Raw genomic sequence first — 25,225 nt, forward strand, 5'->3', positions numbered from 1 at the left:
ATCCAGCGGGTTAAGGGAATTTGGAAGATTTGTAGGTCTGATGGTAACTCCTAGTTGTGCGTCTCAGTTAGATTCTTTCAAGTCTACTCTTGAACAGCGGCGTGAAACTGCAATGTCAAGCGGAACAACATCCAGAACAGAGGCCATGGATATAGCGCCCGCAAGGAGTATGGCATGATCACTTCAAATTTGCCATCTGCGGCAGCATATAACGCTTTCAAAGAAACAAATCTGAAAATTTTAGCGTCTGAGTGGACACAGTTCGTATGCTAAGGTGAAATGGGGCATCGAAGACAAATATGCCTTATTGCCAGTATCAGTGGTTTACGAATACACCGCTTTTCGCCGATCAGCCTTGGATGAAGCAATCGTCGAGTATGAAGAAAAAACACACAAATACATTTCTCTCGTTAGCGAGCCGGAACATTCATGGAACGTATATACAGATGACTATTAACCCAAGTAGTTGTTCACGTGGACCGGTCGAAGCCAGAAACAAGAAGGAGATTGAAATATCAAGTATCTCTGACCTGGTCCAGATGCAGAGGATTGCAGAGCGAATGAAAGAGGAAGAAAAGAAACAACACTCTTGGTTAGAATAATAAGCCGGGACGCTATTGGCAAGTCTTAGCCGCGCGCGCATTCAAGTAGCACGGTCATTAATCTTGACCCAAGATGCATTGATGGTGTGGTTGTGGCTCGTGGTAATAAGTATGCCCTAAATCCGGCGCCACGATGAACTTTTCAAGCTGGATCAGCAAAGTATACTTCCTACTTTCCAGAGGTCATCTTGAACACCAGTTAGTTGTAGCTGTTGTGAATTCTGCAAACCCCTGTTCCACGCTTGCCACGGCGAGAGTCCTTGGGCGTCTACGGCCCTTGGGATTTCGTCCGGCGCTCCTCTGACGACAACAAACCGCATTATGCATCCTTTTAGATTTGTCCTACTTTTCTGCGTCCAGTTGATATCGAACTGGTCCTGTCTTTGTTCCTCTGGAAAAGCGCTGATAGAATCAAAACCGGTAGACGTTTTGTCCGCATACTCTACGACCAACTGTCTTTAGTCTTGCGATTGCTTTGCAGGTTGCTAATACTTTTAGCCTGTTTCTCTTCTACTCAATCACCAAAAATGACGTCGAATCTGGAGCAACTGATTTCTCTAAACACGTCTGGAATAGTGTTAAGTTAACAACTTGATCTCACCAGTAAGGAACGCGGCGTACAGACGGTTTAGATCTGTGGAATCCTGAGCCCAAGTGCTTCTGAACTACCTGCCAGGTTAGGTTACAAATGATTGCCATGATCGCCATTCGCCGCCTCGGACTGCTTACATGCAAGGGTCACTTTTCAGCTAGACCGCCCGAAACACTACAGACCACCCCCACCGCATTGAACTGCCGTGGCGAAAATTGTCCCTTGCTAGCGGCGGTTACAGTTCGTCAAAGTGGCTGGGGCTTCGCGATCTTTTTAATGACTTTTTCTTCTTTTACCGCGCAGTAGTTATCATGACGCCCAATAGGATGCCTCAGATGCTTGGGTATCCACGGGGGGCCAAGGGTGTCTCAGGGTCACATCGTACAACGGACCGAGCAGCTCAAGAAGGACTGGTGCCCAGGGAGGCTGCATATCGATTTCTAGACGAGATCGTCTAGGTGTTCTTGGCGCTTTCACGGCATGTCTTTACCCTCTCGCATGCTTCTTCAATTACCGTTACCCCCCCTTCTTGATAATGGCCAATCGATTTCTGTCCTCTTCTCGTGTATGAAATTTTCTATTTTCTCAGTTGAGTTGGTTTATGAGACCGCACGAAGTAGGGAATTCATGATGCAGAGCAGTTCCATGGAGATGCATCAGCCAAAGGGCGACTATGCTGCGGTGAACACAACCAGCTCCTCCGAAAAGACGAACGGCAGCAGCCAGCAAACTCAAGATGGGCACAACTACCAGGCCAACGACAACGTCGGCTCGACTCTCCGAGTAAGAAAAAGTGAGATATGGCCAAGATTCACTAGGCTAACTCGGACACACAGCGGCTGTTTTCGTTCTGGCAACTCCTGGCTTTCGCCTTGATATTCATGTCGTCGTGGGAAGTCATGGCCATGGACATGGGAGCCACGTTTTACAACGGCGGGCCGCAGACGCTCGCGTGGGGTATCATTCTCGTCGTCGTCGGCGCAATGGCACAAGCGCTGTCCATGGCTGAGCTCGCTGCTATACAGCCCATCGCAGGGGCACAGTATCACTGGACTCATTTTCTCGCGCCCGAGAAGCATAGGCGTTTCATCACCGTGAGTTCCTCTCAACCACGTGCACCTCTAAAGAATCCATCCGACTCCGGATTTACTGACTCTCTCTCATGCAGTGGATGCAAGGCTGGGTAACGTGGTTCGCCTGGGTCTCTGCCCTCGCGGGCTCAGCTGCCTCGGAAGCCAACATCATAATGGGGCTCGTCGTGACAAACTACCCCAGCTACAACTTTCAGCCTTGGCACCTGACGATGGTCATCATCGCGCAGCTTGTCGTGGTAGGTCTAATTAACATGTATGCCTTCCGTACCATCCCCTGGATGGAACTGCTCGCGGGTGTTCTCCACGTTATTCTCTGGCTCATTTTCGTCGTCGTCCTCTTGACTCTCGCCCCGCGGGCCAGCGCCGATTTCGTCTTTTTCGAACGAACCGTCGGCTCGGGGTGGACGAACGGCTTCGTGTCGTGGAACATTGGCATGCTGGTCCCGGCGTGGGGATTCATCGGGTTCGATGGTGTCGTGCACATGGCGGAGGAGGTGAAGCAGGCGAAACAGGCCGTGCCGAGAGCGATGCTGTGGACGATCGTGCTCAACGGGATCCTCTCGTACGGCATCATCCTGGCGATCCTGTTCGCCATGGGGGAGCCCGATGAGGTCTTGTCGTCAGACTACCCTATCATCCCGCTGCTGTTCAACGCGGCCGGTCCCGCGGCCGGAACTGCCATGGTCTGCGGTCTTCTCATCATCACCTTCTGCGTCGTCGCGGCATCGTTGGCTTCGGTGTCGAGAATTACTTGGGCGTGGGCTCGCGATGGGGGCTTGCCGCGATATTTCGCCAAAGTTCACCCTAAATACAGGGTTCCGATTCGTTCTGTTTGGTTGCCGTGCATCATCGTCAGTCTGCTCTCGCTCTTCACCGTCGGCAACAACGCTACGGCGACCATTTTCTCTGCATTCACGGCGCTTTCGTCTCTGGGACTTTACAGTTCTTACGTCATCGCCATATCATGTATGCTTCATGCCCGGACGACAGGACGCATAGGGCATGGTCCGCAGTATCAGGTCCAATATGGCGGATGGTCGCTGCCCAAAGGTTGGGGTACACCGATCAACATTTACGCATTGCTTTGGTCGCTTTATTTGAGTATTTGGCTCCCGTTTCCGCAGACTCTTCCGGTTACGGGTACGGAGATGAATTACGCGGGACCTGTGTATGTCGTGGTTGTGGTTGGGGCTGTAAGCTTCTGGTTTACATGGGGAAAGAAACACTGGCCGGGGTTGAACAAGACTGCGATTGAGAGGGTCGAGGCGTATAACTAGGTTGAAGAATGCCTTTATGGGGGTGAGGCAGGACTGGGAGGATAGCCAAAGAAGTGATGATGCTTGATTGGCAATACTTGCAAGTTTGAATGTGTAGATATTGTCGTATTAGCCGACTGATGTTGGCTGCGGTTGATGGAACTTGACGCCTGCAGCCACACGAATTACACAAGCATTCGAGCTAAATTTACGCTATCTAATTCGCCATTCGTGGTAGATCTCCCGTTGACATGACGCTAATTGGACTTTGGATGTGTATGTAGGTTTAACAATGGCACTTTACCTTCCTCACTACAGCGAGACGAGCTGCCGCCAATCTGGTTGGTATTGGCTACACGTTGGCAGTTTTTAATTCAAAGTTTGCAATCTCTATGCTTTAGAACACTCTGTCTTTTCGGCCTGGTGTTGAAATCTTCTGCACTGTTGCCTGATAGTACGCGTCCCTTTAGCTTACTTCTGTTGCCTGGACGCGCACAATGACCAGATTTCCTATTGAGATAAGACGGCTGAAGAGGCCAAGACTCTGAATGCGAATTCTGGCATACTTGAAATCAGGTCAATATCGTTTCTGGTTAGACTACCGCCCCAAACGCATTCCTAACCCGAGGATGCGGTCAAGGTATCGGTGAGGCGTGTCTCAAAAAGGCAAACCGGAGACGGGCGGAAGCTGGGACCCCCGGCATCCATCGGGTGGGACCGAAGGCCACTAACAACATCACATGCCGCTTGGACGCGGGGGAGTCCTGGAAGGCAAAACGTGTTCCTGTCGGTCAAGAGTGTTCCCTGAGTAGTGCTGGTGTCGTCAACGGACGCGTACCTGTAACTGTGGATGGACTAGGCAGCGGTCAACTCAATCGACAGCGACAGGTGTAAGTAAGTTCTGTCGACTAGGCAGATTCAAGGTTGGGTGTTTTGCCAGGTCATCATATTAAAAAAGAATGAATTGAACTACTTGTCATTAATTAAGGGGGTATTTAAGGCGGCATCTACGTCGGTAAGCCTTGTAATAAGAAAATGGGAAATCCCCTCTAACAATTATCAGATCGGATAGAAAGCCGTCCTCAGCAACCCACCCATTCATTACTGAACACCACCACTACCGGCCGGTATCACCACCGAACACAAAATATCCAGGTCCATGTCAGGTCCGGTTTCAGCTTTGCTTATGTCATCCTTATCGCGCTTATCCGGAGCCCCTCTATGACGTCTTTGGGGGTGCGTGTGTGTGTCACCTTATTGAGGCAGCACAGGCAGGTACCTTTAACCTAGCCGCACTAGGATCTCATTCAGGCCCCCCCTCCTTTTGCCCCTCCGATCAACTGTAAGTGCCCGGCTTCTAGCGGTCCTTGCCTGCTTAGGCACTCTTACCACTAAAACAACCCCCCGCCGCATGCGCCAAGTAGCAAGCTCACTTGACCTTGGCCTGCATTGTCCTCGTGCTCAGGACCCCACCGAGCGCCGATATTGGCTGCGCCTACGGATACACCTTACCGGCTCATACATAGTACCTTAGTACCTAGGACGCCTGCTGCATCTGCATCTTCGACCTGCACCTTCTGCCCCATCATACAAGCCCAGAGATTCCATAGTACATTTTCCACACAATCTACATTCTGCTTCAAGTTACCTAACCAGTATTGTACTTAGACGAACCAAAAGGCCTAACAGGGCATCATCTGGGGCAGCCTTGGACCCCTTACATTAAACCCTTCAAACAACTGCTTGTACCCATCACCAGCAACTCGGTCCGGCCTGGGCTAATCCCGTCAGCTTCCTTTCCGCCTGACTTCGGCTGTGCTACTTTGGAGCTGCGCTTGTGTTGCGCTGACCGAAACCCGTGGGCAAGGCTGCAGTAATCCGCTTATCCCGGCCTATTCTCCCCTGATACAACAATCTTATCTCTCTCTTTTCCTCTTTCTCTTTCTCTTACATTTCCTTTTACCTCTCTTCTTCCTTATCGATACTGCCAGTCCTGAAGTGTAACCATGTTCGACATATTTGCCCACCTCCTATCGTGAGTACCACCGCGCGGGGTGGGAGAGCATCATCCCGACCCCTCCATCCCGTTATTCTTCCTCAAGATCCCTCCCGCTTTGGTATATTCTCACCTCCGTTGGGGGGTCCGATTCCGGTCCCATCCGCTGACATTGAGACCCGCATCGCAGCTCCATCGCATCCTTTCTCTTCCCCCTCTTCGCCTCCTACAAGGCTCTCAAAACCTCCGACCCCGCCCAACTGACGCCATGGCTCATGTACTGGGTCGTTCTCGCTTGCGCGCTCCTCGTCGAGTCCTGGACTGAATGGATCCTTGTGTGGTGCGTCACGAACGCAACTTCCCACGTGGTGAACCGTGATCGCAATTAACAAGTCCTAGGATTCCCTTTTACGCCTACATCCGCCTATTCTTCCTCCTCTACCTCGTCCTCCCCCAGACTCAAGGCGCTCGCATCATTTACCAGACTCACGTCCACCCTTTCCTTCAAGACAACGAAGCGCAGATTGAAGAGTTCATCTCCGAAGCCCACGACCGCCTCAAGGCCGCCGGCATCGCATACCTCAAGCGCGCAATCGAGGCGATCAAGACGAACGTCCTCGGCCTTCCCCCGAGCGAACCCGAGCCCACCCCCCAACCAGCCGCCGCCTCCGCGCCACAGTCCTACACCCAGTCGCTACTTGCCCGGTTTAGCGTCCCGACCGCGCGCTGGACTCCTACGGCCCACACGGGCGCCGATTTCTATAACCTGTTGGCGGGTGCAGTCTCGGCGGCCACTGGCGCAGCCGGCGGTAACAGCTCACACCAGGACCTGACCAAGTCCGGCAGCCTGATCCCGCCGGAGCTGCAGGGCGGCGAGCGCACAAGCTTCATCGCCGCGCAGCGAGAGAGGCTCGCGTTCCTCCTCAAGGTACTCGAGCGGGAAGCCGCTGCTACAGATTCCCACGGTGAAGCATCGGGAAGAGCGGGTAGCCTGCAACTGGACGGCAACGAGGAGGAACTCACGCAGAGACCGGCGAGCGCACACAGCGGGCTGAGCAAGTCGCGTAGCGAGACGGATTTCGAAAAGATTGACGCCGAGAGCGGGGCCGAGGACCAGGACGAGGGCGACGGGACCGTCAGGCGGAGGCAGCCGGGTGGATCATCGTGGATGCCGTGGGGATGGGGCTCGACACCGACGGCCGAGAACCCAGAGGGTGGGTCCAGCTCTAGCGTGCAGAAGTAAAAGCTGCCTTGGTGCCCGTCTGTGACATGGTGTTTTATGGAACTTGGAGTTTTGTGGGTTTTTTTTTTGCCTTGTAAACTGTTTTATTCTTCCCGCTAGATTCGGCCGGTAGGGCGTCGTGGAATGGACGGGCTTACAATTGTTCGAGTCGAGTCGTCTTCGGGGACCAGGAGTTCTGCGCTCCCCCCCCTCCCATCTCCCTCTTATTCAGGGCTGAATAGACACGGGGAGTCGTTCGTCGTCAGTCGACATCCCTTACAAAACCGCTCCGACGTATCCCTTCTTGAAAGCCCCATGTAAACAGGGCAAACCGTTCTGTTTTTGTTTATTCGCTATGCAAATGCTATGCGCCTATGCGACTATTTCCTAGTATGCCCAGCATGTCTGGTTTGGTCTATTTATACACTTTGAGATTCCCACCCGCATCGTACACTCCGCCAATTTTATCCATGACTTTTATACAAGACTCGCATTCGTAAAAATCCCTCGGTCGCCGTCTAGTTCGTCTTCTTGAAAGGGTATCCGACAGGGACGTCCTTGCGGGTCCAGACAATCTTCTTCTTCTTGGTGGTGACGTGCTCCACCCAGACCTCCTCGGCGTACTGCTTGCGGAACGAGCGGATGAAGATGGGATCCCAGAGGTCGGACGCGATGCCGAGGTCCTTGCAGCAGCGCATCAGCGCGTTGGACTTGCAGCCCTCGACGGCGGACGGGAGGCCGTCGACGTTGAAGTAGGTGTTTTCGCCCTGTGCCTGGGAGATGAATCTGCGATTTTTGTCAGTCAAACACTTTTATTTTTTCCTTTGGAAAAAAAAAAAAAACTTGGGGAGACGTACCGTCCTTCGGCAATGAGCGCATATTCCCTCGTCACAACCTTGTCTCCCACCACGACCTCACCCTTGGGCACGAGACCCCATCCTCCCGGACCAAACGCCGCGTTCAGGATGCGCCTGTACTTGATCTCCGGCAGGTATATGACTCCGTCGGGCTTCACCTCCACGTCGGCCGGGTTGACGGGCTGCATGAGGATATCCACCACCTCCTTTGAGAAACGCTGCGTGCCGAGGCCGTAGTACGACGTCGTCCAGTCAATCAGGTGGCCGTTCTGTTGTTGCGGGGCAGCCTGTGCTGAACTTGAACTGCTGCCGCCGCCGTTCGAGTAGGACGTGGGCGGCGCATCGGGGAGGGGAGTCTTGGAGGAGAGGCCGGGAGCGACGGCCGCGTCGGAGGGGTCTTGGGACGCTGGGGACGGGGCTGGCGGAGGAGAGGTCTTGGGGATGGCAGCGGCAGCGGCGGAGACCTTGCTCGCGGCCGTGTAGGTCTTCTTGGCGGTCGTTATGGGCTTCGCGACGGGTTTGGCGGTGGCGGGCTTTGCGGCTGTTGTGGTGGTGGCGGCGGCGCGGGATGTGGTTGTTAACCTTGCGATTTGGAAGGATGGGCGGGTGGCTCTGAGGAGCGGACGGAGGGTGAATTGTGAGGCCATTGTTGGTATTAGCGTTACCTATTCTCTGGGTAACGAATAATATTAGAACGAATAAAGAAGACAAAAAAGAATGGTAAAGATTGGCGGTGTCGCGCAAATTAATTCGGCGCGCGGGTGGATGATACGATGATATCGAAAACCAACGGAGGCGATTTGAAAATTAATCGGGCGCGGGAGAACGCGGCGCCGGAGGGAGCTTGGGCCCTTTTTTTCAAGGGAAAGGTACTGTGCGAGCGCTATTCCCGGTGCACTGTCGCGTCATCAGTCCACTTTGTTGGTGGTGTTGATGATGATGATGATGAAGACCTTGGTTTGATTCATGAATGATTGGAGTTATGGTACATTATTGATACAAATCTTATACAATTTATCCCTCTTATTATCAAAGGCACATTATGCGTCCTTCATGTCGGTACGGGAATCGTTGCCCTGCTGCTTCCAGCAGCTCTTGAACCTCTCCATCTACACAAACCATCATCAGCGTCAACTTCACAATGCAGCAGAGAACAACAAGACTTACCTCAGCAGTGCACTGTCGCCAATCCTTCTTTTCAAAATAACAGTCCGTCAACTTTGCATTCTCATCTACCGATCAGAGTTAGCGCTGGCTCAATGACCGGTTACCAACGGACACATTGGGGAAAGGCCGTGCCGTACCTGAGCAGCCGGTGCTGAAGATGCGCTTGTCCCTGCATATCCATAGTTAGTCTGGACCAGCAACGCCATGTTTGTTTTCTTCTGTTTTTGAGTCGTCCTTCATTTCATCTTTTAAATCTTCCATATCAAATATCACCAGTCTCAGTCTCGGAAAAGACGCTATTCCCCCAAATGTCAAGCCAGTGAGTCGGAAAAAAGGAAGTAAGGGACACACCATTCATCAGGCTCATCATCCTCAGCAACCTTTTGCGCTGCGTCGCTCTCCTGCTTCGACATTCTCCCTTCTTCAAGTATCTCTCTTGATGGTTTGGGTTTTCGGTAGTTGATGCTATCTCAGCTTCGGCTCTCGTCGGATGTTCTTTTTTGGGTGTGTGAGAAGGAAAGAGTCAATTTAGCATTGAAATTCTGTTGGGTCCAGGGAACAGTGTCCCCTTTTAAAAAAAATCCCGCCACACAGACTCACTCATACTCACTCACTCATTCACTCACCACTCATCTCATCCCTTTGGACTAAAGTCACCGTCACCACCACGATGGCCCCGCGGAAGTTGAATGTGCTGGTCTACAGCGGTAAGTCCCTCATCAGAAATCTCAAACTCCTTTTCTAACCGTCACAGGCACCGGCACAACGGTAGAATCGGTCCGCCACGCCCTCTCCACCCTTCGCACGCTGCTGTCCCCCACCTACGCCGTCATCCCCGTCGCCGAATCCGCCCTCCTCAAGGAACCCTGGCAGGCAACCTGCGCTCTGCTTGTGATCCCCGGCGGTGGCGACCTCGGCTACTGCCGTGTTCTCAACGGCCCCGGCAACCGCCGCATTTCTGAGTATGTCCGCCGCGGGGGTTCGTACCTCGGCTTCTGCGCGGGCGGGTACTACGGCTCCAGAAAGTGTGAGTTCGAGGTCGGCGACCGCACTCTAGAGGTCATCGGCACCCGTGAGCTCGGCTTCTTCCCCGGTACGTGTCGCGGGGGCGCCTTCAAAGGTTTCGCCTACCACAGCGAGAAGGGGGCCAGGGCGGTCAAGTTGAGCGCGAAAGAGGGGTACGGGGACAGCAGGGAGGTGTTGAGTTACTACAACGGCGGCGGAGTGTTTGTCGATGCAGCAAAGTTTGAGGGCGTGGAGGTCCTGGCCAACTATGCTGATGACATTGACGTTGACGGGGGAGCGGGGAAGGCTGCGGTCATTTACTGCAAAGTCGGCTCCGGTAATGTCATCCTCACCGGCCCTCACCCGGAGTACGTCCGTCTCTACCCCCTTTTTTTTTTACTCATGGTCATGCTAAACGAATCCCCAGATTTGCGCCCGCAAACCTCGTCTCCCAACCTACGATCCCCTCTTATGAATCTCTCAAATCAGCCCTTCTCGCTGCCGATGCCGCCCGTGCATCCTTCCTCCAATCCTGCCTTACCAAGCTCGGCCTTGATCTCAGCGCCGGCCTCTCCGCTGCTCCGTCCCTCTCACGGCTGCACTTGACGTCGGCGAACCACACCGAGGTGGCCGAGATGCTGCAATCTTGGGAAGAAGCTATTACCCGGACTGACGACAAGGAAGAGTACATCCACGGCGAGCACGACGTGTTCCGCATCGAGAAACACTCAACGCGGTTTGACGTGGACGAGCTGCGTGAGGCGCTGCCAAGCGACGGGGTCCCGGATTACAACGCCGCAGTCAAAGTCGTTGTGCCGCATGAGGAGGCGTGGCCGGACGTCAGGGAGACGCCGAGCTTCAACCACCGGCTGTTTTATAACTCTCTGAAGGCATACCGGGAAAAGGAGCCGACGGCGGAGGAGTGGGGTGACACTCTGCTGTACGGCGAGGTCGTGACGAGTACCAACACCCTCCTCGACAAGTTTGTTCCCTTCTGTTCGCTCGCAGAGATCATCGTTACTGACTTTTTTTCTCAGAAACTCAAAACTCCTCTGTCATCTCCCTACCGGCTTCACCCTTACCGCGTCAACCCAAGTCGCTGGCCGCGGTCGCGGTACGAACGTCTGGGTAGCACCGCGCGGCAGTCTCATCTTCTCTACGGTCATCAACCACCCAGCTCACCTTGCCGCATCACACCCCGTGGTTTTCCTCCAGTACATCTCCGCCATTGCCATCGCCGAAGCGGTACAGTCGTACGATGAAGGATGCGGTGACATCCCCATCAAGCTGAAGTGGCCTAATGACATTTGTGAGTCCTTGACTAGACGACGACGACGACTGAAGGTGGAATGAGGTATACTGACCTGTAAAGATTGCCGCGACCCCAGCTCTACAGCCGCAGACCCATCCTACGTCAAAATCGGCGGCATCCTCTCCACCTGCAGCTACTTCCAGGGGGCCTACCAATGCGTAGTCGGAATCGGCATCAACACCACCAACGAACGCCCGACAACGTCCCTCAACGCCATCGCGCCCGCGAGCTTGATAGGCGGCTTCCACCTCGAGACCCTCCTCGCGCGGATCCTGACGCGCATCGAGGCCGTCTACAACCAGTTCCGCCGCGAGGGCTTCTCACGCGAGCTCGAGGAGCGGTATTACAAGCACTGGCTGCACTCCGGGCAGAACGTCACGCTCGAACAGGAAGCCGGGGCGCGGGCCAAGATCGTGGGGATCACGAGAGACTGGGGCATGTTGAAGGCTGTCGAAGTCGACCGGGACGGGAGAGAGACGGGGAGAATGTGGGCTTTGCAGAGCGACGAGAACAGTTTTGATTTCTGGAAGGGGCTGGTAAAGAGGAAGCTGTAGAGACGCAATAACCGACGCATCGAATAAATTGTCTCACGACTTACACTCAATGAAGGGAATGCTGGTCATCGGGATACTTTTTATGCCTTGACACAAAACCTCCAGCCTTGATCTCGATCTCACATCGGAGTCGAAAGTCGTCGGGAGCCGTTACATCCGATGACCGATCCCCCAAACTAATGTCAGATTTCAGGTCTATTTACTTTGTGCTCCTCCATTCGTTGCCTTCGCTGCGGCTCCGCGGCACAGCATTTCATGGGATTTAACACTGCTACTGCGTATTAACAGGCGAGCGATCGCATCGGGTCCTTTCGGATTGGCGCCCTGTCCGGAATCCATTCCGACCCAAGGGCCGTCCCCAAACAGTCACGCGCATTCACCACTTGTCCGGACTGGGGTCGTTCTGCGTCTTACTGGCATATGCGCAACTTAATCCTCCTCATCGTCTTCTTCTACCGACCAATTGGCCAACGGCTCCGGAGAGGTGTGGTTTACTACGTAAGAAGAGCTACGCGGAAGAATCCTGCATAGACAAGACCTTGACGACGCTTGAAGCGGCTTAGGATCTGTCTGCCCCCCCTGGTCTGGCTGCTGTCTTACTGCTTACACCACCAGTACCACCCCTTGTCCGGGCACACCCATCCTAGCTATCCAAAGTTCCCAATTCCGGCGCCCAGCGGCCGGTGACATTGCGGAAACATTGCTTTCGCGGCCCACACCAAAGCCCCCCCCGTTCACCCCCGAACGCGTCCGGTCGGGCAAAGGCATCCTCATCCTCCGACTCCAACCCTGTCGGTGCGTCATGAAGCTACCCGCCGCGGTGAGGTAAGGAAATACACATAAGAACAGGCACGGCACGCTGCTACCGTAAGACACACACACATACATACATTCCCACACAGAGAGAGAGAGAGATAGAGAGAGAGAGAGAGACAGTACTCGCCCCCCACACAAGACACCAGCATAAAACAACAACTCCCGAAATCGTAACATACCTGTCTCACAGAAACACATCATGTCGCTGTCAGCAGCACGTGGCCTGCGCCTGAGTCAATTGGCCCATCGCGGCCGCCTCTCGCCTCAGCTCCCGAAGCTCCTTGCCGCATCGCAACACCGTGATGTCAACCTCGTTCGTCCCACCGCGAGAATCACGGCGAGACCGTCGACCGCACGGGGATTCGCAAGCGGAACGTCATCCCCGGCCCGCGCGACGACGAAAGACCAACCCAAGATCAAGCTCTACTGGTACCACCCCCTCCCCCTCCACCTTCTCCGTCGTCGTCATCGTCGTCTTCCTCCCTCACATTCCTCCCTATGCCCCCCCTCGCATTCCTCTCCGCCCTGCATGACCTCACCCAGCATCATTCGCAAACTCATACTGACACACACACCCCAGGCTGAACGACTCCCGCGCGCAAAACACCCTCTGGCTTCTCGAAGAACTCGGCCTCAAATACTCTGTCCAAGTCTTCCACCGCGACGCCACCCGTCTCGCACCCCCCGAGCTGGCACAGGTACACCCCCTCGGCAAGGCGCCCGTTCTCGAAATCACCCCCGCAGCAGCCGGCGCCGCGCCCATCAGGCTCGCCGAGAGCGGGCACATCACGCAGTACCTCCTCGAGCACTTTGGTCGCAACAAGCCGTCGCTGATTCCCGAGAAGTGGCGCGACGGGCACGAGGGCGAGGTCGGCGGCGAGACGGAGGCGTACGCGCGCTTCTCGTACCTGATGCACTACGTCGAGGGCAGCTTCTTCGCGAACCTGTCGCAGTATCTGCTAGTCAACGGTATGTTCTCCAGTTTCCATTCCCGGAGGGGGGGGGGGGGGTCCATCAGGCGTTGGAAAGTATGTGAGAAGAAAAAGTAAAACTGACTTGTGCCAGTTCTCAAATCGTCAAACGTGCCGTTCCTCATCCGCCCGATAACAGGCACCGTCGCGGACAAAATCAACTCCATAGTCTTCCTCCCCAACTCGCAAAAGCACCTCTCGTTCCTCGAGAACTACCTCAAGACCGCGCCGGGAGTCCAGAACGCAGACGGGTACCTCTGCGGCCCGGAGCTGAGCGCCGCGGACATACTCATCAGCTTCGGCCTCGCGACGGCCGACGGCCTCAACGCATTCGACAAGATGGGCCCGTGGGAGGGCGGCTCGGCGAGGGCGGCGCATCCGGTCGTGTTTGCTTACCTCGACCGGTTGAAGAAGCAGCCTGGGTATATCAGGGCGAGCGAAAAGGCAAAGGAGATGGAGAGAAAGTAATGCGTCTGGGGGAGAACATGTGAAGAACCACAAGATTACAAAAAGGGGGAAGAAGAAGGTTTAAAGAGAGACGTTAGACGGTGGGAGGAACACACGGTTGAGGCTTGGGCAAAGTTTTGCTCTGCGTCTGTCGATTTAAAGCGACTTGTAAGCGTTTGTAATGTCTTTTTTAGCGGCAGACATGGAACCGGTTTGATAGAATGGGTTCTGGCTACTTGCAGTGTATACTATAATCCACGGCCTTTGAGGATGAGGATGATCGCGATACTTCACCATCGACCTTGGCTTCAACCGTAATGCGCCAGCGCCATCTCCCGTTTGATTTGCAGACTGGGGGCGTGTGGCCTATGACGGAGTAAAAATCTACGAGGCCAAGTCCGGCTTTTCAAACCTATGATTCCCTCCACTTCCAGCTTCACCTTACGTCCAAGAGCTGTTACAGGAGCAACACGCCAAACGACCGGGTTCCTAGAGCATCACGATCGACACTCACAGTCAAGAAAAAAGTTAACTTCAGCTGTTCAACAGTTTCCGAGTTGGCTTCTAGCGTTAATTCAGGCACGCGCAATTTCTGGTCGTCCACGGTTGAAACAGTCGAGGCTCAGACATACCTCGTGTTTTCCGTTTTCAACGAGCTTGGCGAGACTTCGCGTCGGAGTCACTCTGCCCGGACGTCGCGGTCATGGTTTATTTCCGCACACCTCCAACAATTATATATAATCATCATGATCCCCCGCAAACGGACGAGTGCAACCAAACTTGTCGAATGTGGCCTATGGGACTAAACCCCCCTGCTAGGCGTCAGCTCATCACCACGCAACGACAGCTCCCAGAACCATGGATGCGGCCCTGCCATCGCGGCAATCCTCAATCCCCACCGTCCACATTTCAAACAGCATCACATCTTTGCCTTTCGCCTATTGCGCTGTCGTAGATAATCAGCACGGCTTACCAACCACTCCAGGCAATGCGACGAAAGGAATGCGAACTCTGAGAGGGAATGACGGGCCGCGAACCTCGTCGCGATTCCACTTCCACCGTCACCAGGACAAACGCGGAGGCACCCTCCCCTAAAGTAAGTGTTGCGCCTGTTTGTTCTACTGCCACCATCCGCTGGGCGGACAAAAGTCACCTCGTCCGAAACAAAGAGTGACTAGCAAAAACCGATCACACGGCGGAAGTAGGCGCAATAAACCCAAAACAGGACACACATGAATCCGGCGAATATGCGCTCGCCAAATTTCACCATCAGAAGCGACGCAGGGCGAATAAACCACCCCCATCTCCCTCACTCTCTCCCCACACCCCGGTTTTACCTCAATTGCCCCAATTCTGTTCTGCGAAAAGAAGCTGCTCTGATTATTCCATGCGTTGTAAAAAAAAGAATGGCCACCAATCGGGGCGGCGGTGCTCCAATGTCCTGCCGGATCAGGCAATTCCCGGGCGTCATTCCGATGCGAGTGGACATGTGGTCTTTGGAGATCTGCAGTGCTGAGCGGGCCTGTCTGCGCAGATATTCTGTGCTGGAATGCCGCACCCCGCATTGAGGGATAGCGTCGATGTTAGCGGTCTGTCAAAAGTTGGAGATGCGCGCGGGGGGTTTTTGTCGTACGGTATCGGAGAGGTATGGATGTAGGGAACGCCGACGGGCAGTTTGGTGAAGCAGATTCCCAACCTCTGTCTTAATCATTGCGTTCTATTTGTGTCATTTCCAATGAAGCAGGTCAGAGAGAAATCCGGTGAAAGGTGTCATAATGTGTCAGAAAGCAGCAAAGGCGAGCTGGATGTACCCCAACTCGTCTCATGTGTCTTGGTGTCTCTGTGTAAGTTGAGTAGTCGAAGGATCCTCGACAAAAGCCGAGTCTCGACCATTTGACAGATATCTCTCCGTCCAATCACGGTCTCGGCCGTTTGGTTTGACACCATATCGCAAATGCGGTACTTGAATCCTTGGCCAGAACCAAGGAGGCAGGGAGTCCGCTTCCGACCGAATCGAGTTAGCCCGGCGTGGATGATTTGTCGGGATGGATGCGCCCCTAGGGTCCTCGATTGCCGGGATGGACGGCGGGGGGTGTGAAGTGGCGTTCGGAGGTGGAGGCGTGGTTTTCTTTTCATTCATGACGGAGCGGGTGTGGTCTGTCTCTTCGTGGTGATGGAGGGTCTTTGTGCGTAGTATGTAAAGTGCCTGGGCTGCCCCTCGTGTGGGCTCTTTTCGAAATGTCCACATCCCCGAGTCGAGTCGTCTTAACCAGCTGTCAACCACCGAGAGGGTTTCCCATGGTGTTGGGATAGGAGCAAGAATCTATACAAGCAGGCGTGGCAGAGCGCAGAGAACCTGGCACATCGGATATACCTGCAATGGACGGCCCGTCTGGCAACGACACCAGCAATGGCAGCGGATTTGACCTGGCAGTCCCGACGAACCCAAACCCTACATTCCCGCTACCGCCGTTAAGAAAGCTGGTAAGTCTCTTGCTCCCTCTTACACAACTACACCTCTCAACTTGTACTAACTTTTGCAGGACGACCCTAATATTGTCCTCTTCTTGGTCGGCATCATTCTTCCCCATGCAATCTGCACCTTTTTCATCATCAGCCGCATTATTTCGCGGCTGTGGGTGATCCGAAAATGGTTCATCGACGACACCCTCATCATCCTCGCATGGCTCTTCTCCACCGCCCTCTGTGTCGTCTACAGCATCACCGCCGAGACGCCCTCGTTATTGTTGGCCCCGAATGAGGCAACGCTGCAAAGGGATACTAACCCATACATTATGCGCACTTACCTGGGTCTGATCTACTACCAAGTCTGCCTCAGCCTCACGAAATTGTCCATCCTTTCCTTCTATCTGCGAATCTTTGTCTCCCGACCGAAGGAACGTCGCCTGGCATGGGGGACAATCACATTTGTGGTGCTGTACAGCATTCCGATGATGCTCATGAGCTCCTTGCAGTGCTACCCAGTGAAGGGTCAGTTCTTTGGCAAGCCCATGTTGTGTTTTGGCTTCCCCGAGCTGCTCATCTCAAGTGCGAGTCTGCACTCCGCCACAGACTTGTGGCTGATCGTCATGGTCATTCCGTGCGTTGTGAAGCTGGATTTGCCTAAGAGGCAGAAGGTTGCCCTTGCTCTGGTATTGAGCCTCGGCATCTTCGTCATTGCTGCGAGTATGGTTCGTTTGCAACTCAGCCTGCATCGACATTATAGGCCAAACAGCGAGGGTGCCACGAACACGTTGACCTTCTTCGTCATGACCATCCTTGAGTGTGACCTGGCTCTCATCTGCGCCAGCGCGCCGACCCTCCGTCCGTTCCTGGGCAAGGTCTTCCCCGCATTCATAAATGCCACAAAGAGGAGGTCAATGGACCCGGGCGCTCTCAGAAGCGACAGCTTTGACCTAACCAGTCTCACATACGAGGGGTACCCGTGGGGAAACCCAGGTGTACCGCCACCAAGAAGCAAAGATGGTAGTGTTGTAAGCCACTTGAACAACCCACGAATGCCACCGCCCGTACCTCCTCTCCCGATGTCACAGAAGACAAAGGCGCCGCCGCCACCACCTCTGAACTTGAAGGGTGCTGTGTTGGGTTCATCGCCTCGGCTCGGTGGCGCGCCTCTCACAGGAGACGGCAGGCCAATGCTCGGCGAGGTATGGGAAGCCAGACGGACCTCATCTATATATTCCAACGAGCATCATTACGCAAACAGCTCCGAGTACTCACCGACGCACATTGAACCCCCTCTGCCAAAGTCTATCTACTCCCACGACCATTACAGCGGCAGCTCCGAGTACTCACCGACGCACGTTGAACCCCCTCTGCCAAAGACTATGAGGTTGAGCCTCGGTCCTGAGATAGGGAACTTGGGGAGCTTCATGACCGAAGCAAGGGATCTGACGGCGAGCCACTCTAATCGTGCTAGCACGAGCTTTGTGCCCGAGGGAAGGGACTTGAATGGCGGTAACTATAACCGTGCCAGCACCAGCTTCATGAATGAAGGGAAAGATTTCGCAGACGACCGTTATAACCGTGCCAGCACCAGCTACATGAACGAAGGGAAGGACTTCTCAGACGGCAGTTATTACCGCGCTAGCACTAGTTACACTTCCGAAGGGAAGGACTATCCAGACGAGAACTATAACCGTGCCAGCACCAGCTTCACTTCAGAAGGGAGGGACCTTACCAGCCATCAAAACCGTGCTAGCACGAGTTTCGTAAACGAAGGGAACAATAACCTGACAGTCGGCTACCATAACCGTTATAGTACGAGCTACATAACCGAACCAGGCGGACGCCAGAACCGTCTTAGCTCGATGTCGGGCCTCAGCGGAGCTACATATACTGTTGGCAGATTTGCCGGTAGTGCCAGGGACGACAGTAGAAGATTGACGATGGATATACCCCAGGAAAGGGATAGGAGGATCCCTCCTCCCAGGCCGAAGCGGCCAGATGATCCGACATTGTAGCGTTAACAAAAGTCTTGATAGACTGTTGCTTTTTTTTCCCCGCAATAATACATCGATTGAACTGTAAACATCTTTTTGGGGTTATTTTCTGTTTCCGTGAGGATCCGCAACCCGCCGGGCGAGAAGATGCTGAAGGGTGGGAGGAAGCCGAGCCAATCGAAAGGAGCCTGGATGAATATTGTCATTGACACGTTCAAAGTCGGACGAACAGCCTGGACCGGGATGTGTTCCGATGCGGTCTGTGCGTCATTCCCTGTCCCGGTTCAGATGTCTCTCCTCGCATTGATGGTCGTCAAAGCGTAACGAATTTCAAGGGTTCTTGGTTTGCGTCAGCCAGACTTTCCCGTCTCGCAACTTCCCGTGTGACGATATCAGTGCTTTTTTTTTTGTGGAAAAGAATTACAATGGTGGCTTGCTTCTCGATGCTAAAGACTACCTGAATAGTGCTCAAGCATTTCTGTTCATCCAGTTTCGCCTTGGCAATGATGGCCTCTGATGGTATTGTGATCGAGCTCATGGGATTTATCTTTGCTATAGTGCGTTGATTTAATCGTTTTACGAGGAATATTCGACAACATTTCGCTGTATCTTGGTATCAATAGGATGGGCTACTGCTGACAAAATCAATGAATTGGCTTCTGCGACCAACATGACGACAGAGCTCCGTCAACTGACCATGCAAACCAGCCAGGTATGCTTCCCGATCTCCTTCCGGGTTTTGCAATTGATGTTGCCTCGTAATATACTCGTGGATTCTCATATTATACTTCAGGATAAATGATCGCTGCCGTGCCACTTCTTAAGGGTCTGCCATCCCATGGTGATGATGGGATTCTCTCATGCACTTCGGATGCCCTCGACTTGAGACGTAATTCTCCGATACACTCCCATGCGATCCGTGCCGGGTGCTGTCTTGACCTGACGCCAAGGACGGCTCAGGAGGCGAATTGCCTCACTTTCACCTTGTAGTCGGAATCTCGGCGGCATGAGCAGCATAGGGGGGCGGTAAAGTTCTGGTTCTTTCTCAAACCATCAATCTCAGTTCCTTAGTTGTTGGTGGCAATGATGTCGTTGAAATTAAATGAGAGGTTTTTTTTTTTTTTTTCCTCCCCTTTTGAGGAGGAGAAGTTGTTCGTTCCTTCACGTTCTTTTCTTCGGTCGCTCCTTCACCTTTTGCTCTTCCTGAATTTCTCCTTCCGCTATTCTTACTCTTTGCTTCTTTCCCAACTAAACGTTCCTTCTTCTACTTTCTTTCCTCCTTTTCATAACAGTTTTCAACAATTCAAAATGGAAACTGCTTAGCCAATGCAACCAGTAGCCATGCTGACATTTCGATTCTTGCTTGCCTTTTACATGGCTTTGATTGCGGTTATCGCGACTCGGATACACAATGGCAATTCTGCTCTCGTCAGACAGACACCTTCGTCTCTTCCAACGACGGCTACTTTCCTATCACCTCCGTATGGGAAGTCTAGCAACGGCTCGGCGAAGAAAGCAAGTGCCAGAAGAGGGCCATTACCAAGGAGTCTCGTAAGACGAAATGATGGAAAGGGAGTGATGCAACCATGGGCTAGACAAAACTCAACGTTAGTCAGGATGATTGACCAAAGTCGTGCCAGAGCATAGTTCTGACATACGATAGGCCTTCGACGCAGCCGTCTCCGTCACTCATTACGACTACAATTACTCGGACTACCATATTCGAGGTAGCAGGCGAGACTCGAGTTGTCGTTTCACCTCTTTTCCAAACATTAACCTTTACCAATCCTACTCTGGTCACTGAGACGAGTACGATAACAGTTTCACAGCGTTCGAGAAACTTCGACAAGAGAGAAGTAGTAGGCTCGGTCACCACAAATCAAAAGGCAATCTCATCAACCGAGAGCAGCCATCTATGGAAGGTGGTGCCCGCGTCGGAAACAACAACACTTCGTCCTCATTTCTCAGGTGCGAGTCGGCGCCATACCTCTAATGATGTGATGGCGGTGACAGTGGCCGGTCAGATGTCGACAATCACCATCGAATTGACGGTAACACTAACTAGAACCGGTACCTTCGTCTCGACGGCAACAATCTTCAACCCGGTCTTTGTTTCTACTACAGCAACCCCAACCATGACGATAACTTCTTTCGTCACAACGACCATTTCCATCACAACAGCGGCATCAAGGACTTCAGATTTATCTTCAATCGCTGAGATCTTGCCGTCTCAGGGATCAACTTCTGCAACTGCGATCGCTTCTCTCACGACCCCGACCTCGTCTCGATCTCCTGTTGGCCCCAGTACCGAAGTCTCGACAATCAGCTCTTCTGCTTCAAGCGCACCAGAAACCACCGTCGATGCTACAACTTGGTTCTCGACAGAGCCTGAGGGGTCCACCGCGACAGGTCGTAGCCTGACATCTACTGAAACCATGGTCTCAACCCGCCGCACACCCTCGTCAACATCTCTTCCACCAGCCCCTGAGTTCTCATCCCAACCCGCTCTTGGCCCTGGTGAGATCGCAGGCGTCACATTGGGTGCCGTATCTGGAATCGCCCTTATCATTCTCATTATCTGGTTGCTGCGCAGGCGCTCCAAGCGTCGCCAACACGTTCATATACCTGACGACGACTACCAAATGACACCAACAGAAACTGCAGCCGCCATCATCAACTCATCACCGCTTGCAATGGACTTGCATGACCGAAGCCGAGCGCTTCCCAGTAACGCGAGCGGTAATAGCTCACGTGATGGCGATGTTCGCATCGTTATTCAACCCATGGCGAAGCGTAGAACACAGAGCAGTAGTCTCTTTCCCAGCCCTAAGACTTGGCCGCGGCCACCAGGATATACTGGCCAGGCATACAGTTTCTCAGCAGGGGAAAGCGGGGATTCAACGCCTCGGGACCCCACGACTTGGAGCAATGCGAGCGAGTATGGAAGTTCTGGCAACCGAGATGGCCTACTGGATGGTGGGCCTTTGAATATGAATGGAACAGGTGGTGAGGGTCACCAGAGAGCGCCATATGTACGAATGGGACAGGAAAGTGAACGTCGGAAAGGCTCTGGCCTATAGACATTAATTATAGAGCAGGAGAATGAACAATACCCAAAGTTTTGAATCGAGTCTGAACTGTTTCGTGCCCTGTGGCAGACCATCCACGTAACGAAAGAACCCAGAGCCATCATCTCCTGATCTGAGCTTGCATTCCTGACTTGCAATCACCAAAACCCGCCTGGTTTAGAACTTGGCTTCGAGTCACTGAGGCTCAAAAACCTCAAAATATCTTGAAACTTGTACGATTGGCTTGTTGCAGATTTTTTGACCCAGTCGTCTGGCAAACGAATCACCAAAGGAACAACATGGTTTACAAACGAGCCACTGATGAAGCAGCCTCTTATCCCTCATAATCTTCCAACAACGGCCGGTTTCCCTGCGTCTCAGGTTTGCTTCTTCTCATTGTTTCTACCACCCTACTCTTACATCTAAAGACCATATGGTCGATGCAACAGAAATCTTGGTCATATATAACCAAGATTAACAGTCTACACTACAAAGGTTTATTATACGTCATTTATCATTCGTGGAGACGTCCTTTTATCATCGTAAATTACTACAATCATAAACTACCTAAGTACTTCTTTTCCATCTCACAAATCGTAGTAGTGTTCTCAATGCAGACAAGCAACACTTCAACCATACCGCATAATAAAAAGCCAACGCCAGGAGAAAGCCGCCATACCAACCACCTGCTTCACCCATGACCACGTCGTCACCCAACTCCACCCAATGCTCCAAGACCAACTTCGCTCGATTCATGTGCGGATACCAGACCCCCATCCATTATCAAAGACTTTCTTCATGCACGCTACACGCCCGCTTTCTCCACCACAAGCCTAAGCCCTAGACTTGATAGACCCATTGCAGGGCGGACCAGACAACGCTTCTACATGAAGCACCAAAAGCATTTCGCTCAGATCGTCTAGTTGGTTAGGATGATACGTTGTGGTCTTTTCTTCACACAGCGCTCCGTGTTGACGGCGGTTCGAATCCGCCTCTGAGCAATGGATGGGTCCTTACGACCTTGAATCTTTTTTGCCTTTTCTGTTTAGATTATGTTTGTTTTTGTGGGTCTATTTCCGAGGATCGGCGGGCGCAGAGGAGCTGAAGTTCGTTTGGAGTACGTTGCATTTGCCCGGCTTGAGATTCGGACGTCATTTTGTTGATTATCTCGGGTTAGCATCACGCAGGGTGACCTTCATGCTACCGTTGGTTGATTACACTGGAGAAAGAGCCGGCCTCACTTCCGTCCAATGCCTGGGCGGTGTGCATTGGTTTCACAGCATCTTGATCATAAGAACTCGACTCGTTCGAGTAGTACACAGATTGTGCATTCTCTATCGACCTCTGATCGACTCAACTCCTCGTCTCCGGTGTCTTGTTATAGTACAGTATTAACACACTTGCGCAACCCTTTTTATCGTCTAACCATGCCAATGCTGGCGGTGCCGCGCCAAATCCACCCTGCCAAAAAAACGCCATGCCATGCGGAGTCGAGTGAAGTTGTTCCAATACAGTTTTTGTTTTACCAGGCCTCTCGAGCACTCTGTTTGCTGCTGGTAGAGTGGAGTGCTCTCAGCCCTTTCCTTCCGCCGCGTGCCCATCCGTCGGGGCCGATTCTTCGATCGGATTCGTCACGTTGATGCCCATCGCGAGAGCCAGCCCTTACGAGACTAAGCGCGAGCCTCACCGGTCCTTGTAAATCTTGGGCTTGAACCCTTCTTTGACTTCGGCGTCGATCTCCTCCTTCTCGACAATCGGCCCAATCTCCTTCTCCAACCTCTCGCGCGCCCGCAGGATTTTGCTCTGCAGGTAGAAGCTGCCGCCCTTCTTGGGATCGTTGGCGTCGAAGAGCCGCTTGAAGCGCTCCATCACTTCGCCAGCATTGGACGCACCATCCTTGGGCGCGTCGACGTTGAGAATCTTGCATGCCTCGTCGATGGTCATGCCGGCCACGCCGTTGGACTTGGCCGTAGCGGCGCCGTTACCGCTCTTGGCCTGCGCGCGTTGGTACTCGGATGACGCCTGCGCCTGCTTGTAGGCGGCGGCGAAGGAACGACCGATGATGCGGGAGCCGACGAAGACTACCTGGGTAATGAGACGGTAGGCCTACATTAAACAAAACAAGAAACATCAGTTAGCTATCGGATATCTTTCGCAAGAGGGTAAAGTGAGGCCGAGACGGGCCGTTGAGCTCGAGGTGGCGCATCCGATTCGGAGAGGGGGGGCGGCCCCGGGAGCTGGAGACTCACCATTTTGGAGGTATTAACGCAGTTACTTCTGCGCGAAGGGTAAAAAGAAGAGAGAAATATGTTGTTACAATGTGCAATTCAAATGGAATTACAGGTCGCGCGCGGTAATAGGATACGCGGATGCGATGCGGACGGACAAGCGGTCGTCGCGAGGCAGAGCTGCTGGTTCGGGGAGTGGTGAGCAGCTTCGCTTGCCAGAAAAATCCATCACGATATGGAAATTGCCGATGAGAAATTCCGAGAGGTTCGGCGGCGCGAGTTTTGCCGCGCCGAGGCCTTTTTTTTTTTCTTTTTTTTTTTTTGGCCTTCCTTCGAGGTTCTCTGGCCTTCCAGGGTCTCGCGCCATCTCTACCTAGCCGTCTGGTGACAGCTGTTAGAAGCCGCTTACCTAAGGAGCATTTCCGATCGTTTCTTTTTGAGAGAAGAAACCCTGTAACACATTTGAAGAAGCAGGGGTTGCCATGCCCCCTGGCTGGCATTAAGTTGAGTTCTCGGACAAAGTCAAATGAAGTTATCCGAGCGTATCATTAAGATCGGATAAACCGAAGTTCGTGTCATTCTGTACTCAGTGGCGCATCTCTGACAAGTTTGGCATGGTACATGAGTACACAATAGAGGAACTCAACGACAAGAGCACGTCATTTTCTTAGAGAGCCTGGGGGACAATGCAGCGAAAAGTAGATGCATTAGGCAGTTTCCCAACAGCAGTGTGGGTATATAGGTCTGCCAAGAAAATTAATAAGAAGGTTGATCTTCTGAGGCGTGTTTCAAGGCCCCGAGTAGTTGGTCTAGAGGTTGTACTGACATATCACCTCGTCTGATATATTAGACCAACTGTGGTACACGTGTGTGTGGCGGTGCCATCAGCACACACTGCCGAGAATTCTTATTAGCCTTTGTCAAAGTTTCCCTGCCGTGGTTTCCGCTTTGCATTGAGTCTTGGCATAATTTGCATCCAGGCTGACATTAAGACGCCTAACTCCGAGGATGCCTTCTTTGGAGCAGCAACTGTCTGACTCGGGGAACCCCAGAATCAGAATTCGCCCGTGGACAACTAATTGACGGGGCAGTTTCAGTGTGATAAAGATCTGCATCGAAGCTCTGCTGACAGCCAACATGGCATGATTGACACTCTTTCTACGAAAGACTGCGGGTGAAGTCACTCCCAACTAAGGTAACTGATGAGCCTTCCAAGTTGTGTTAGTTTTGAATCGACAGTTGTCAATCATGGAGCATGATGAAGTTGCCAGTCAGTATACGTTGAATTAGCGAGCATCGTGTACATATTCTAGTTGATTCATAAGCTTCAAGCAGCAGTACCATTCAACCTACGAAAGACCAAGAGAAAAGTACGCAGTAGGCTAGCAGACCCCCCCCCCCCCCCCCCCATAATATAAAGTTGAGACGATTGATCTCTGCCACTTAACAGCGTGGGTTAAGTCACCGCCATCGCAACAATTCTCCCAAAATTAGCATCCTCCATTCTAGTGCAGCTTTTCTTGGGAGATCGACCATTGAGTATATGACTATGTTTCTGATTGAGAGGTTCAGTGG

General features: G+C 53.0%; 9 protein-coding genes across 9 annotated transcripts; 6 read left to right on the top strand and 3 right to left on the bottom strand.

Moving 5' to 3' along the window:
* Nucleotides 1–1,761: 1,761 nt before the first annotated feature.
* Nucleotides 1,762–3,565, top strand: CTRU02_210836 (amino acid permease; the record flags this gene model as incomplete). Its single annotated transcript, XM_036721922.1, has 3 exons — nt 1,762–1,977; nt 2,031–2,288; nt 2,363–3,565. The coding sequence occupies 3 exons, from the start codon at nt 1,762–1,764 to the stop codon at nt 3,563–3,565; spliced, it is 1,677 nt and encodes a 558-aa protein (XP_036586294.1).
* Nucleotides 3,566–5,550: 1,985 nt separating this feature from the next.
* CTRU02_210837 (Receptor expression-enhancing protein 2) lies at nt 5,551–6,783 on the top strand (the record flags this gene model as incomplete). Its single annotated transcript, XM_036721921.1, has 3 exons — nt 5,551–5,579; nt 5,731–5,880; nt 5,940–6,783. 3 exons carry the CDS (start codon nt 5,551–5,553, stop codon nt 6,781–6,783), a joined length of 1,023 nt encoding a protein of 340 aa, XP_036586293.1.
* Nucleotides 6,784–7,280: 497 nt separating this feature from the next.
* On the bottom strand, nt 7,281–8,266 carry CTRU02_210838 (mitochondrial genome maintenance protein; the record flags this gene model as incomplete). The annotated part of the gene is made up of 2 exons (XM_036721920.1): nt 7,281–7,548; nt 7,620–8,266. The coding sequence occupies 2 exons, from the start codon at nt 8,264–8,266 to the stop codon at nt 7,281–7,283; spliced, it is 915 nt and encodes a 304-aa protein (XP_036586292.1).
* A 393-nt stretch (nt 8,267–8,659) lies between these two features.
* Nucleotides 8,660–9,199, bottom strand: CTRU02_210839 (CHCH domain-containing protein; the record flags this gene model as incomplete). Its single annotated transcript, XM_036721919.1, has 4 exons — nt 8,660–8,728; nt 8,787–8,851; nt 8,924–8,955; nt 9,138–9,199. The coding sequence occupies 4 exons, from the start codon at nt 9,197–9,199 to the stop codon at nt 8,660–8,662; spliced, it is 228 nt and encodes a 75-aa protein (XP_036586291.1).
* A 257-nt stretch (nt 9,200–9,456) lies between these two features.
* CTRU02_210840 (biotin-protein ligase) lies at nt 9,457–11,657 on the top strand (the record flags this gene model as incomplete). Its single annotated transcript, XM_036721918.1, has 5 exons — nt 9,457–9,493; nt 9,541–10,159; nt 10,219–10,773; nt 10,829–11,100; nt 11,164–11,657. 5 exons carry the CDS (start codon nt 9,457–9,459, stop codon nt 11,655–11,657), a joined length of 1,977 nt encoding a protein of 658 aa, XP_036586290.1.
* Nucleotides 11,658–12,672: 1,015 nt separating this feature from the next.
* CTRU02_210841 (glutathione S-transferase) lies at nt 12,673–13,912 on the top strand (the record flags this gene model as incomplete). Its single annotated transcript, XM_036721917.1, has 3 exons — nt 12,673–12,902; nt 13,054–13,442; nt 13,539–13,912. 3 exons carry the CDS (start codon nt 12,673–12,675, stop codon nt 13,910–13,912), a joined length of 993 nt encoding a protein of 330 aa, XP_036586289.1.
* A 2,930-nt stretch (nt 13,913–16,842) lies between these two features.
* On the top strand, nt 16,843–18,375 carry CTRU02_210842 (uncharacterized protein; the record flags this gene model as incomplete). The annotated part of the gene is made up of 1 exon (XM_036721916.2): nt 16,843–18,375. One exon carries the CDS (start codon nt 16,843–16,845, stop codon nt 18,373–18,375), a length of 1,533 nt encoding a protein of 510 aa, XP_036586288.2.
* Nucleotides 18,376–19,765: 1,390 nt separating this feature from the next.
* Nucleotides 19,766–21,434, top strand: CTRU02_210843 (uncharacterized protein; the record flags this gene model as incomplete). Its single annotated transcript, XM_070205522.1, has 2 exons — nt 19,766–19,905; nt 20,018–21,434. The coding sequence occupies 2 exons, from the start codon at nt 19,766–19,768 to the stop codon at nt 21,432–21,434; spliced, it is 1,557 nt and encodes a 518-aa protein (XP_070060765.1).
* Nucleotides 21,435–23,105: 1,671 nt separating this feature from the next.
* CTRU02_210844 (mitochondrial import inner membrane translocase subunit tim16) lies at nt 23,106–23,674 on the bottom strand (the record flags this gene model as incomplete). Its single annotated transcript, XM_036721914.1, has 2 exons — nt 23,106–23,528; nt 23,672–23,674. The coding sequence occupies 2 exons, from the start codon at nt 23,672–23,674 to the stop codon at nt 23,106–23,108; spliced, it is 426 nt and encodes a 141-aa protein (XP_036586286.1).
* Nucleotides 23,675–25,225: the final 1,551 nt, after the last annotated feature.

Source organism: Colletotrichum truncatum, assembly GCF_014235925.2.
Source record: "Colletotrichum truncatum strain CMES1059 chromosome Unknown Contig_0007, whole genome shotgun sequence".
NCBI lineage: Eukaryota > Fungi > Ascomycota > Sordariomycetes > Glomerellales > Glomerellaceae > Colletotrichum > Colletotrichum truncatum.